The sequence below is a fragment of the Syngnathus typhle genome, linkage group LG7, assembly GCF_033458585.1.
Source record: "Syngnathus typhle isolate RoL2023-S1 ecotype Sweden linkage group LG7, RoL_Styp_1.0, whole genome shotgun sequence".
NCBI classification, from domain to species: domain Eukaryota; kingdom Metazoa; phylum Chordata; class Actinopteri; order Syngnathiformes; family Syngnathidae; genus Syngnathus; species Syngnathus typhle.
In genome coordinates this window covers 5,975,586-5,990,440 of record NC_083744.1, presented here as the reverse complement: position 1 = coordinate 5,990,440, position 14,855 = coordinate 5,975,586, and the positions used below count along the sequence as shown (strand labels likewise).

Here is a 14,855-nt window from a genome sequence, read left to right as displayed (position 1 = left end):
CCGCAACATGTTGTTATTGCATGTTTTATTCAAACAAAGGACATGTAAGGGGATGTGGGGCAATAAAAATAAAAAAATCAATCTCATATGAAGGAGGTCACAGTTATTTTAATTGAGGCGTCTTTTTCATGTGGTACATTTTAGTGGCACGATGTCCCCTACGACTCGAAGCGTGGCATTCTCATTAATATTGAGAAAAAGAATATGAATTAAGCAGAAAAATGCACCTGTTTGCATCCACTTGAGGGGGGCTGCCATTTTGCCACTTAGCGTCGACTGAAAATGACATAATGAATAATCACAGCTCACCTGTTTTCTGATTTTGCTCGTGTGATTCTGCTCATTTGCTATTGTTTTTTTTTGCTCAATATCAACTAATTCAAAGTGGTTAAAATAGTTAAAAAAAATTTTTTTATCACTTTAATTCTTTGTTGCAGAAAGACCTTTAAATATTAATAGCGGCTAAATACAGAGTTAGTCGCCATATTGTTTTAGTTGTGGCATTGCTACTGTCTAAGGACCTTAAAAAAAAGAATTTATTAAAATGATTTGGGACAGATGATTTTTTTAACCCTATTACATTTGTGATGAATGCGTTTCATTATGTGGTACAAGATGGTCTGTAGCTTGGCAACAGGCATGTCATAATATATGTGGACTCTAAACGTTACAAGAGTCTTTCATTTTTGTTTTTTTTATAGAATGATTTAATAAGAAGGGACATGAAGTGATTTTTCTGGCTGTGTTTTGATTGCCTGCAATCTATTACAATATAGACCTTTTTCCATACGTACTGTAATTTTAATGTCAATTCCACAGCTAACATCCATGAAAGCGTTGGAAAGCGAGGAAAAATAATAGATGCGGTTTGGAAAATGGGTCCGCTAATGTGCTGCGTGCTGGCGAATACGACGCGATGCAAATCAATCAAGCCCGCGTGCGAGCAGCTCAAGAGGTGGCTGTGTGATGCAAGCATCTGACGAGGTGTCATGCTTGCACTGTGAAAGCCAAGCAGCCTCCGTTGGAAGAGAGCAGAGCCAAGGGACAACAGCCTGCACATGGAGATGCTTGCCAGAAAAAATAAAATAAAAATACTCTCACGCATCTTGTCACTCGATTGACAGACACCAGCTTTGCAAAATCACCAATCATTGAAGAGGACACATCACTCAAACAAGGCCAGAGGGAGAGATCATACTGTCTCACAGTTAGAGTCTAAGCAGGAAATTAGACACATTGATTGATTACAAGTCATGGCAGAGTTATGATCGCACATCATTAAAGAATAATTAATGCCTCCTTCCCACAACAACTTTGCAGGATTTATTGGCGCTATCTAATCTCACGCTGCCGTCACCTCTATTCATTTTAGCCTATCCTGCTGATAGCGGGTGCCACACGTGTACACACATTTGCAGTGCCGTACCAACGTCCAACAGTGCCCTGTGGCTCAGTGGCAACTCGATACAATGATGGTGCCCACATATTGGGCATGTGTGTTTTTGTCCTCTAAAAGCATGTGTCTCATTGACCTTCAATGTCCCCAATGTGACCAAATCATTCAACTCCGTCCTTGAAGCCAGCACGATACAAGAGGGAGTTCAAAAGGGCATCACCTCAAAAGTTTAAGGATGAGTATCAATAACAGGTATCGGGCCGATCAAGGTATCGAGTTCCACGAAGGGTGCCGATACCAGTGGCTGGTGCCCTATTGTGTTCGTTCCACTATCAGGGAGTAATGGGAGAGAAAAATAGGAAGTCATCAGCTTAAGTCTATGTTTATCCTGTTGAATGTTGTGCTTATATGTGAGCGATGACATTATGTATCAAAATGAAACTTGGATTTGGCTGTATACGTGACTTATTTTCGGCGATGAAGATCATCTTCGGTCACTTCATTCAGTGATTTTTCACATGACAAATGTTTGAAGCATTCATGTGTGTGTGTGTGTCACTCGTGTGCGTGCGTGCGTGTGTGTGTGTGTGTGAATGCGTGCGTGGCGTCGCCCAACCCACCTGCGATCCTCGGGAGCCTCTTTTGTGTTCCCAGTCTGAGCGGGCAAGTATCTGCAGAACAACAAAGAAGTAAATGACTGAGAAAAATTCAAAAATTGTAAAGTACAAACAGCAGTGGCATAAACATATTGCATTTCTTTTGTGTGGGGGGGGGGTTCTCTGAGAATGTCAATTAAAATGGAGCTTCATCATCTGACAAGGCAATATATTTGATAGCAATTACATCATAGTGCATATTTGTGAAAATTTGGAGAAACCGTGCGTTTGATAATGAGTTTGCCACCCCCCCCCTTCCCCTCTTCCCACTGAGCACAGGCATCTAATGCAATTTCACAGTCAGGTTTGGTTTACTTTCGTTCCTACTGGCTGCCTGAAGGTCTGGTGGAGGCGGAGGATCTGATTACCAGCCAGTGTCCCCCTCAGGCCTTACCCCCTCTTTTTTTTTCTCACTTTCTCCAGAGTCATGCATGAGAGCAATGACGCGTACTCTGGAAATTCGGGACAGCCAAGTCACGACTAAAGACTCGTTGAATGTATCTCAGCTCTCCAGTCCATAGAGGCCTTGACAAAGCTGACATGTCACTTTGACAAATCATTGCGCCACACTCACCAAAGGCAAGCGTCTCTGTATTGGCGCCAAACAGATAATTCAGGTGTAATTGAATGTGTCACTCAGGCTTATTGAGTTGTGTCATGCTGTGGGCTAAAAGAGAGGCTTGTACTGACACCAGTGTGATTTGTGTGGTCCTGTAATGCTGCTTGACTCCAAGCAAGACACAAACAGGATTGTTGGCTTGGATAAAAATAAATAAATCTGTAAATAATTAAAAAAAAAAAAAAACACAACCAACAAGAATTTTTAACGGCCAGGAATCACTAGGCTCTTTTGCCTGCTGGGCAAAAAAGAAGGACCAACAAAAAATGTGACAAAATACAACTTTCTTGTAAATAATAGTGTTTGGTGAATAAACAATACAGGAATGGCTTTTCGGTATGAGCACCGAGTTAAATAAATGCATTTAATTAAAAATGGCTTATGAATCAAATCCGTAAAACGATTTCAATACCTCCCCAAAGAAACTAAATTAAAATGCTGTAGTGGAAATAAAATTAATATTATAACCTAATAAATGTGTTTTCCCTAGATGATTTTCAATAAACACTATAATAAATAAAAAGCTTGATTCAATTAGAATGAAAATTTGTCACTTGTCTCATCAAGTTGGAAACTGAAGTTGGAGGTAGCGCTTCATCCACACAGTAAAAGGTTCATTTATTAAATTCACTGTAAACGGCCTCCAATTAACCGCTTCATTAAAGCTTTGACAACAGTCGAGGTATCCGGGAATGGCGAACCTGAGCAAGGTCTTATGATCATCTCCAAGTGTACACAAACAGTCTTATGTAAGGCCGCTTTTCATGTGTGTGTGACCTGAAAGACGCAAGGCTCCATGACGGGCCAATACCTTACCTCGAATCAAATCAGAGCTGGCTAGTAAATAAGAAAAGTAGAAGGTAGATAGATGTGTGAGCCAGAGACCTTCCAAAGACTGTGGTTTGGGTCTGAACACTAATACATATGGATGAGGTACACATCATACACACAAACAATACAGTGACTAATGGTTTGCTTTCAGGGCCTGAAATGTGAGCTGTAATCTCGATACAACATATACAACGAGCGAGGCAGATTTTTAACATTTCAATTTTGCTTCTTCATTAGTATGTCTGGTTTTACTGTCTTTGGGGTATTGCTCTGTTTTTCTTCTTGACTTAGGTCATGTCTCATCCACCCTGGACTGGCTAGTTGCAGTTTTTGGGACAGCCTGAGTATGAACGGAAAATGCAAGCATGGGAAAGATATGTAAAGTCCACAAAGAAAGGCTAGACATTTGAACCCGAAAGTTCAAAACCACACGTGCTAATTGCCAGGTCACTTGTGCTTCCTATTGCCAATTTTTAATTGATTTTTAACAAGAATAGTAGTTGCGATGAGAAAGTGGAATTGAATGCCGCAAGGACAGCAGTTCACCGGAAAGGTTATGAAATTCCTACGCGTGACTTCCTACTGCTGTTCCACTCCAGTCCTGTAGGTGTCGATAATGCACATTACAAAGGGACAATCAGCCACACATTGACACGACACAACATGGGATAAAAACATTATTTTAGCTTCAGAAAGATTTTTGTAAGATTGAGGTAACACCCAACTGCCAGTATTTTGTCTAAAGAGGTAAAAGTGCAGATAAATAATTTCTCCGATCACCTCCAGGCAACAAAACTCAGTCAGCCAGAGAAGTAGAACTTCCAAAGAGATGTGTTATCGCTCTGAAACTCCAGAGTGCCAACACAAGAACGTCATGCCCTTTCTTTCACCGGATAACTTCAGTGAGCTGCCCTCTCAGCATAAAGAACAGCCCATCCATGGCTTTTCATCATACACGGATTTATAATAGACTGCAACCAATCCCTTGGAAGAATAAATGATTGAAAAGGGGGAGAAGACCCTTCAATCAAGATGCGAACACCAATGGTGATTTAATGTACATGACTTCGAGGGGCAACAAAGTATGTACTTTAGTTGTTTGATAAGACTTTAATGTGTGGGTATTATTCTATAAAAACACATCACAGACTAGCAAAGGAAGGATTTATTGGAGTCTTTGTGATCCAGTTTTATGGTTTATAGCTAGCCAAATGGCAGATGATGAGTAGCGCAAAAAAAAAAAACCTGCAAGCTAAATTATTTCTCGCCGGCCATTAAGAAAATAAACCCAAGAAGGCGACTGAAATAATTTGAATGTGTAAACACCAATTTCCTGCAAATTAACACATGAAAAACAACTCAACTCAATTACTTTAAAAAACAAACATGATGTGAATAGAAACTAAAAACTTTCTGCACAACCTTTGGAACAACAATTTGACACTCAGGTTTGAGGGACCTCTGGGCAATATTGAATTCTCTCAAGAATAAGCCGTTGTTTTGTTTTCACTCATTGCTGGGTGTTAACACATTTTGCTTCAGAATGCCTTGACAATTCTCGTGGCTGGTGATCGCATGTCTGTCAGTATTGGCACGGTTTAAGTACTCAGCAAACCTTTGTCTTAATGAACACACAAAGTACTTGTAAAGGGCATCGAACAACCGTCTTGGATGTTAAAAGCCAACGATAATGCATCCACCCACTCTTTGTCCTGACTTGGTAGAACTTGCAGATGCTTAATGAATTATTCCCACAGGAGCTTGAGACTTATCCTTCTCCGCTTGTTTTTTAACGCACAATTATTTTAACCAACAGTAAACGACTGCTCCTTACAATTTGATCATTCAAAAAACATCTGAAATAATGACACTTCCATCCACTGCGTGGAATGAAGGTGAAAGCTGACATCTGAACGAGACCCAACGAGCCCCTCCTGACCAAGTCTACTGCAAACACAGGCGAGTAAATAAGAGGTGCACTTAGCCTTAAACATGTGGTAGGAAAGCAAACAGGTGCTTAGAGAGGTAGATGAGGCAGACCGACACTGCACTGACCAGATAGAAACTTGTGTTTTTTTTTCCTCTTCCAATCGCTCCCCTTAGTACGTAATTCATAATGCATCATTGGAAAATACACAAAAAATAAACAGGAAGAAATGAACTTTTGAATCGTGCCGCGAATTGCAGACTTTCATCAAGTGCAAGCAGCTCTTGATATGCCATCAGTGACTAATAATGGCTCTACAGTGACCAAAATAAGCAATGTAGAAACAATCTAGCATGACGTTATTGACGTTACTTATGAACGGGATATCTTCAGTCGGACTCAGGTCAGGTAATTGACTGACCTATTGCATTACATTCGACTACTTTTCCCTGCTTGCTGTCAAGGTATGCCATCAGCACCACGAAGCCTTTCTCCAATAACTTCTGAAGCATTCGGCTGAATATGAGCATATAACGTACTCCTGAATTCATCTTTATGCGCATAGAGGAGCGAAGTAGTTCCAATGGCACTCATACCTTGACCGAGAATTGAGTCGACGCCCCATTATTTATGGACTCGACTGTTCATAAGAATGCAAAGGTCTGTGTACATCGTACCCCCCAAGAGTTTTCATATTGCTACGATAACATATTACCAGATTTATTTATAGGGGTCACAACAAGGATAGGCGCCTTCAAAAAAATGTTTGACAGATTGAAAATAGTAGCAGGGAGATAAACTTGCAGACCTCCTCCCTGTTAGAGTGTTGGGGGGGGGGGGGGCAGCAGAGTGGGTGTCAGCCTCTCCACCATCATGGCCCCGAGCCACAGCCCACAGCAAACCTCCATTTCTGAGGTACCTAGCACAAACAAACTGGACAAAAACGTCGCTGTTTTCCTTGCTCTGGCCAATACCAACCTAAGAGCCACTTCCTACCGAGAGGTCTTGGAATGAGCCGAAAAGACTGTCATCAACTCGCCGCGGAGTCATTTTTTAAAAAGTGTCTTGAAAATGAGCCGGAAACGACCTCATCCCAAATATAGCTTAGTGCCAGATACAGTAGGCGCACGTGTTTTCTAATCACTCATTCACGGTCAGCGCTTCATTAGCCCTCGCTGTTCATCTCATCGCGTCCTACTTTGTTCTACATTACAGCCTTTACACATTGATGTGTGTCTAGTCTGTGGCCTGAATTGACTGAGACTCCACTTGAGTATTCAGTGAGGACAATTAAAGGGGAAAAGAGTGCTGAGTTTACATTTGGGTTAAATAAAATCAGCAGGCAGCATTTAGTAGCTTTAACTAAGGGATTGTGCGGAAACCTCTGCACTGTCCAATTAAACTCGAAGCGTTCTTTCTCATCAAGTCTATGAACTCAAATCATTCAACAAACATCTATTTACTTAAGACTACACCTCGTTGAACTTCTATTCAACCCTGCCAACCTCGAGCAGACCAAATCATCCCCTTCATTTTCCGACATTGTTCTTCTATCAGCACGCCGCGTCAGAGATGAGCTGGCGTCTGCGGCGCTCTTTGACATCTCTTGCTCCGCTACCAAAAACTAGGTCACATCCTGCAAAGTCTCTCACAATGAGATGAGCTTTTTGGATATTACAGCAGTTTAGTCATAAGTCATCCGAGCAAGAACACAAGAGCCCACTTTTCATGGGTGTCAGGCCCAAAGTAAATACATGACAGGTGTACAGTATTTGGAAAAATCTTGACTTACTGCAATTTGTCATTTAACTGTGAATAATTAAAAATAAACAAAATAAGGATAGATTTAAAACATGTAAAAATTAAATTATAATTATTAATATATCTAAAACATTAAAAATAATAAGAATTTAATGTATAACTGTAGGAAACGTAATGTAACACAATGATTACATGATTATTTTGATTTATTATTTCAATTGCCGAGGCGCTTGTCCTCATTAGAGTCCCTGCTGACTTTTGGCAAGTGGACCAGCCAATTGCAGGGCACATAAAAGCCATTCGCGCTCACTTTCACACTTATGGATGATTAAATCTTCAATAAACCTGAAGTCATAAAAATACATTTTTGACGGTAAGAAAAAAAGCATAAAAAAAGTAATTATTTAATTAATATAATTAATTAGATGTTTTAAAAAAAAAAACTTTTGAATACGTCACATAGTGTCTGCTTGTACCATGTTAATATTGTGTGTACACCTTCCCACATCCACTCGAGTACCTGTAGTCACTCACCGGGGAGGAGACTTTATAAATCTCCTTTCGTCCACCCGCTGATGGGAGAGTATGGAGAGCGAGAGTCATTGCAATTCAAGCTGGCTAATGTTTTACAGGTTTTAGCAAGGGGGGCTAGTCATCACGGGTCATTTGCGTCATCACTGGAGGGAACTATTAAGGTGGGCTGCCAAAGCAGAGGGGCCGTGTGCAGGAAACAAGGAACACACTTGTGTCTATGCAAAATTTAACACGCCGCAGCCTCTCTTGGCATGTGCTGTGCGTTCACCGTGAACTTAATGGCCATTAAAATGCTCACATGCGCTAATATTATTCATGATGCGTTTTAAACTTTATGTGGACCACCTAATCTCCCCTTCACGCTTTCTTACTTGGATTCTGCTTATTGTTGACTAATGTGTGACTAATGAGCTTGATCATCCTTAGCTTAACCAGGGAAGGGCTTAGCTTGAGTCGAGAGCAATTCTCACCACATGAGTCACTAAAGGCCACGGTGATGCTACATGAGCAACACGGATCTGACAGTAAATCGTTAACCTTATTCTAAATTCTCGGATTAAAGATCCCAAAGATGGGCGTCTATTTCTCTGCAATATTATTGGGGGCACATGCTCATTTGCCTTGCTCACAACCTCAGATTGGCTCAAGGAATGAGGTTCTCGGCTCTATGCGTTTAGGGGATCTGGTGGGCTAAGACCCCCCCCCCCCCCCAAAAGGAGCATGCCAAAGCCATTAGAGTATAATGCTCCAGTCAGGATTACTGCTGGGGCCTTGCGAGGCGAAGGAGGGAACACAGCGTTCACTTGTTTGTTTGTTTTACAAGCCTCCGCTCTGTTCCGTTTGCAAGGTGCCAGTTTGCTTTGGGTGTTTTAAATCGCAATCGATTCAATGCAGGGGACAGAGTGTTTATGGCTGCTGATGACCAGTTCATGCTAGAGTCACAGGAAGAGCGTACAAAACACATTATGACGCTTAAGTGGATGCTGGCCCTGGACGTACATGGGTCATGCTAGAGAAGATTTCCCCCATATTAAAAAAATGCATATCCAAATTTGAAAGCAATGTATATGCTACCAGATCAGCTTTGTGAATTTCAGCCAATCAGTAGCTTGAAAAAAGTTATATCCAGAAAAAGGCATGAAAATGACCACAATGGCACACAGAATAAATCTAACGATGCTTGTTTGACTCCACTTAGCTCCTGTAGGCTGATTCACTGCTCTACTCGTCTCTAATGCAAAAAGCCAGACACCAGAACAAAAACTGTCAAGCAGGACGCATAATACTTGGCAGTATTAACAAGGACAAATCATGGAAAAATAATAAGCATGAAAAAAAGTTGCTTCCTCACATTTACAAGCAAATTGTTTGTACTGACTTGCTCATCACAAAATGACTGCAAGAGGCATCTGTTTGTGTTATTTCACTTGCCTTGGATCAGTAAAATTGGTGATATAAAGCGAGCTTTAGAAGTACCGTATTTTCCGCCCTGTAAGGCGCACCTAAAAACCTAAAATTTTCTCAAAAACCAACAGTGCGCCTTATAGTCCGGTGCGCCTTATATATGGACCAAATTCCTAAATTTAAACTGGCCCAAAGCATTGTGTCATGAAATCAATCATAAGTGGCCCGCTGAAGACTATGAATCATGACTCAAAAAGACTATGGATCATTATTTTATGATTATAAAGTAATTTGTTCTGTCTGAAGTTGAAATAAAAAAGATAAAATGGAGAATGATTTGATTTGGATTAAAAATCTGACATGATGCATTAATGGTGCGCCTTATATAAGGATTAAGTTTTAAAATGGGCCATTCATTGAAGGTGCGCCTTATAGTCCGGTGCGCCTTATAGGCCGGAAAATACGGTACTTAAATAAATGTGTGAGACTTCATAAAAGATCCCCAACATTTGTCTCTCATATGTGAAGCATCACGTGAATCTAAATGTGAGGCAGATCCAGTTTTCTCAGTTTTGATGACTGTGGAGTGTATTAAAGCCATTAGATTTGTGCACGCCGTGCAAAGGGTTGGGGTGCAGTTCCACTGTAAAATGTTTTTATGAAGCCATAAGTCTGACTGCTTTAGGCGACAATATTTATCTTGGACAGCCGCATCTACGTCAAGAGCAACTTAATGACCAGTTGAACAGCATGACGATTTGACCTTGAAATGGGAGCTTTGGAGTACAAGCGGGTGGTAATTCCAATAACATAAAGCTTTTTTTCCTTGTTCAAGGGAATATTAAAGCACCACTTGGTAACCAAAAATGACGGCAGAATGTGAGCGTGCGATGCGGCCTGCGTCGCATTTATTATTTCATCTTTTATTCACACGTTTGACTCAGCAAGGTCTGTGCGCTGTCTACGGTCATCAGAGAGGACGGGACAAACACTCCATGCTTGAAGAACATTTACAGTTCCATCGAGTTTCCCACAGGACTGCAGCAAAGACACAAGCCAATGACAGCCCACTAAAGTATGCTCTTTTAAATGACACCCTTTATAACTCACTGATAAAGTACGAACGAATAAAGTACGAGTACCAACTAATCCCGGGCCTCTAATAAACCTGTGTACATGTAGAAGGACATAAATCTTTACTTCCTCTTTTTATATGAAGGTGGAAAAAGTTCCATTGGAGCATTAAGAGAGAGGCTAACATAAGGCCCGTGGGTAGGTTTCCACCATTAGCTTGTAAAGCGAGAGAGTTGTCCGTGACATTCCCAGAGGGCCTCAGTAGCAGGAATACACGAATCTGCAAGAACCGTGAATGTACAAAGACAGATTTTCCTGACCGACTGCGCAGGGCTTCTCAAAGGACATGCTGGCGTGACAATGGAGCTTGAAGCTGCTACTATAGGGGGGGGGGAAGAAAAAAAAGCCAAACGCATGAGAACCTTGAGGTCCTCTGGGAAAATAAATGAGACACAGCCATGTTTTTTGAGCGCCGCCTCACAATGCCCAAAAGATACATACGTCAGTCATTCTTCCACTGATGTGGTTGTCGCTGGACTTTAAAAATATCTTTCACACACAGCAGAGATAAGTGTTGGTAACAGTTTGAATGATAACTAAATATTAAAATTGCCCCAATGAAATATTCTCTGCACTCTTGACACTGTGGTCAGTCTCCACTGGACTAATCTCCATTTTTGATGTTTGAGCCATATCTGCTTATAGCCTCTAGTAACTAGAAGATAGCCCACGAGTTGCACACTGTGCCAGCAAAGGTCATGACAGCCTATAGGCCACATGCTTACACTCAGACTTTCTCCGGTGATGTATATGCATGCCCAACTGACAATGATCCATTTCAGCATGTAGGCATAACTAGCTAGCTAATTTTTTTTTTTTTGCAAATGCGCCTCGTAAGCATTGATGCAGATGGCGGCACTCAATTTCTCAAATACTGTGGGGGGGTCTGGGATGGGGACTCATCATAAGTGAGGAGTTAGCTATAGTCTCCATTAGCATATCACTTTATTTATATAGCACATTTAAAACAACAAAGTTAAATCAAAGTTTCCAAAGGGAAGATGGACCTTATGTATCAAAGGACCAGAGGGATTCTTGAAAGAACATTATTTTGTCGAGGTGGCAGAGTGCCAAGCCACTGAGGCACTTAAAAACAAGCAATAAAAAATATTAAATCAATCTTATAAAGCATAGGTAGATTTGACTGTCATCTGCATAATGCCATGTTTTCTAAAAAAAAAAATCGATCATAGGAAGGACACAAGGATTGAGCCTCGAGGCACTCATAGTGTTTGTAGTTCGCTGTGGTGTAGCATAGAAAGATATTTCTGAGAATTTGCTTCCATGTTGCGTATCAATGGACGCTGGTGTGTCCATTGAGTGACGACTGCAAAGTGAAGAACAGCCACTTAAGAGAAATAAACACATTTTGCAGTTACGACCTGCAAAGGTCTGTTACATGAGTGCACATGAATTTGGTCTACAGGCCTTGTGCATAAACAATCACACATACACGTATGTGTTCGGTCCGACCACAAGCTGGACAAACATTGGTGACAACTCTTAAATCTGCCATTTAAACATGGAAGGAATCCTTACAAAAATATACAAAGCACTTGTTATTCTTTTAACAACAACACGGAAGGCGACATCATTTTGGTCACAGCCATGAGTGCTACCGCACACATGCATACACAAAACCACGCTAGCAGTGTTTACCAAGCCATGTGACTGGAGATGCGATGCATGCTGTGACGTCAGTGTGCATTCCACGCATTCATCGGGCTCGGTTCTCACTGATAGCGTGTCGAAAGCTGCGGCGAGGTTAGAGCGGAGATCACGCGTTTGCTGGGCCTGTTACTCTTACTGAACTTCTCCCAATCAAATAAATAAACAAGCTGTTTTGTCTTGGCCATCTGCATGTTCACAAAACCAAGAGCAGAACTGTGAATTAAACTGTGTATTAAAGTACACAACATGAATAAATAATAGCACAGCTGATGTCAAGATGGAGGCCAGCAACTGTAAAAAAAAAAAAAAATACCACACTCACATTCAAGACATCACTGAATGGGAACAGAATCCATCAGCTCAATGCGTAAGTCAAATCATAACAATACAGCTCAAATGTGACAACGTCTCCGATATCCAAACAGAATGAATTAAAGGCTGGAATATTCAAAGATGTCACAATGGCTTCGTTTCAAAGTCAAAGTCTGCTTTTGCAATTGTGAACACAACAGTGGCAACAGAAGCCTTTGACATCACACTCCCAAGACAGCAAACACGATGCTCATGATGCAACTATTTCAAATTTGTTGTTCTCATAATTAGCCACTTACGTAGATATGATGGCAGGGCTAAATCAAATGGGGCTGTGAGCTCACGTCCAGCTGAGAATCACATGTCCAAAAAAGGAGGTCTGCCGCCTGAAGCTGCAGCGACTTATCACGTATAAATTAGAACAACTTTGATTGCACTTTACGCAAAGCAAGCAGAAACAAATAACGTGTTGCAACTCTGGTTAAATGACGCTCATCAGCTTGGATTGTTTACACAATTGTGTTTAAAAAAAAAATAAAAAAAACAGGCCCAGTGGAAGAGTTAACTGGCGTAATGGGAAGTACTTCCATTAATTAGGAGAGGGCTACCATAAACAGGAGTCATAAACAGCTTGATGGGGCTAAGTTGTGTGTGACGTACAAGCGAGGAATGCTAAGAGCCATTATGGCTCCATACAGAATAATGCATTTGCTTTGCATGTATGCAAATGAAGATCAACTTTTTATATCCTCCTGAGACCCAGAGATTTTTTCTTTTTTACACCACACAATTGTGAGGGGTGGAAAAAATATTACTACAGTAAAAATATGTAAAAATAATGGCTCCATACAGTCCAATGCATTTGCATTTGCACTGCATGCATGCAAATGGAGATCAACTTTTTATATCCTCCGGAAACCCAGAGGACAAAAAAAAAAAACGTATTTTGAATTACTTTTCTTTACACCACATGGTTCTTAGGGATGGAAAAACCCATTACAACAGTAAAAAAAAAAGTCAAAAAATCAGTTTATTTATTTTATACAATATGACATTTTGAGAGGACATTGGGACTTAGTTATGGCATATGTGAAGAGCCTTGGATGTCCTCTGTAAGGCCCAACAGGAACTAACACATATGGCTTCAGAGATACGGATCAAAAAAATCCACAGAAGCCAAAAATGAATTGCTGGGTCCCAGGAGGCTATCGCTGATCTCAAAATTGCCGACACACCAATAATAAATAGCCAATGTTACAGTGAAAAGGTTGGGGGGGGGGAGCCAACAAAGCATTTTGCACATAACAGTTCATTTCATCCATAACAAACCGGTGTTAATGGACAGCAAACAAGCTAGCAGCATTGAGTGCATCGCAAATGACTGCAGAAAAAAAAAAATAGTTGCATGTTGCGTATTGTCCTCTGTGCAATTGTGGGGTCACAGCTGATGACTTTGCCCTTTGCCAGGTTCGATCCATCTGCTGAGATGGCACTTTGGCTCAAAACTCTGTGTCTGTGTGGGGGCGGTGGGGTGGAGGTGCCTGTGTTGGCAGAGCACAGTCTGCCTGTGGCAATAAAGTCCTCAAATGCACCTCATTAGATTAGAGCTCCATACAGCTGCCAGTGTCAAACCTCCAGTCACATGGACCAGCACACTAATGTACTTTAGTGTGTGTGTGCGCGTGCATGTGTGTGTTTATGAGTAACAAAGAAAAGCCATGCCAGCAAGAATTTCTTTTTGTGCGGTGGGCGGTGTGACTAAGGTGCAGCTATCAGGAGGCAATTGTAACGAATTTTGATTCATCATTGGCAATAAAAAAATGGATTTGACATGGGAATGTCACATTGTCTGAAGGTGAGTGTTTGGCCTCTTGCCCAAAGCAAGCTGAGTTAGGCTCCAAATCAAACTGTATCATTTTAAATACAAATATTTTGGGAAGGCCTTGAACACACCACAACTAGTCAGACTCTAGTTGATTAGGCTGTGTTGATTAGTACATTTCGTTAGTCGAGCGTCATTGAGCCAGTATTAACTTTTGCCCTTTTTAACATTGACTTTTTCATGAAAGCAAGGAAATGGGTGTTTCCTCCCTAAGCAATGACAGCAGACATAACACAGACGGAATATGTCCGTTTTATGTTCGTCCGTCAGTGTGTCATTGTGTCAAAGTGATGTGTCCAGGCTAACCTGATTAATTCCACCATCACCAGTAAACAGAATTAGAATCAGCATAAATCGAGTTGACGTCATTATTATTATTTTTTTAATCTAGTCGAAATGTGAGTAATGTTGCAGTGATGCTTCATTGTACAATAACTTTTTGATGCGACATTTAAATCTTAATGAAACCATTCAAGCATATCCGGTACGCTTATTCTTTGTATTTTTCGTAAGTTTAGATACACTTTGGTGTTTTGCTGCCACTTGCAAGTCAGTCTTGGAACTGCAATAAACATTTAGTTTGGGGGAGGAAACTCGGAAGTGCTACGTTACACGTTAGATATTTTTACTACATTGTTTTTGTCTCCATAGGTTTACCTTTTTTTTTAATTAATTCCGTTTTTTCTGCGCAGCCTGAAAGTAAAAAAAAAAAAAGCTGTCATTCCATC

General features: G+C 40.9%; 1 protein-coding gene across 3 annotated transcripts in view; it reads right to left on the bottom strand.

Annotated features, from left to right (window-relative positions):
- LOC133156741 (cGMP-inhibited 3',5'-cyclic phosphodiesterase 3A-like) overlaps nucleotides 1-14,855 on the bottom strand; it is a 46,752-nt gene that overhangs the window by 16,961 nt on the left and 14,936 nt on the right. For all 3 annotated transcript variants that reach the window (XM_061282664.1, XM_061282666.1, XM_061282665.1), the window contains one exon: nucleotides 2,017-2,067. In XM_061282664.1, the coding sequence (XP_061138648.1) occupies nucleotides 2,017-2,067 (51 nt within the window). The remainder of the gene's footprint in view (nucleotides 1-2,016; nucleotides 2,068-14,855) is intronic.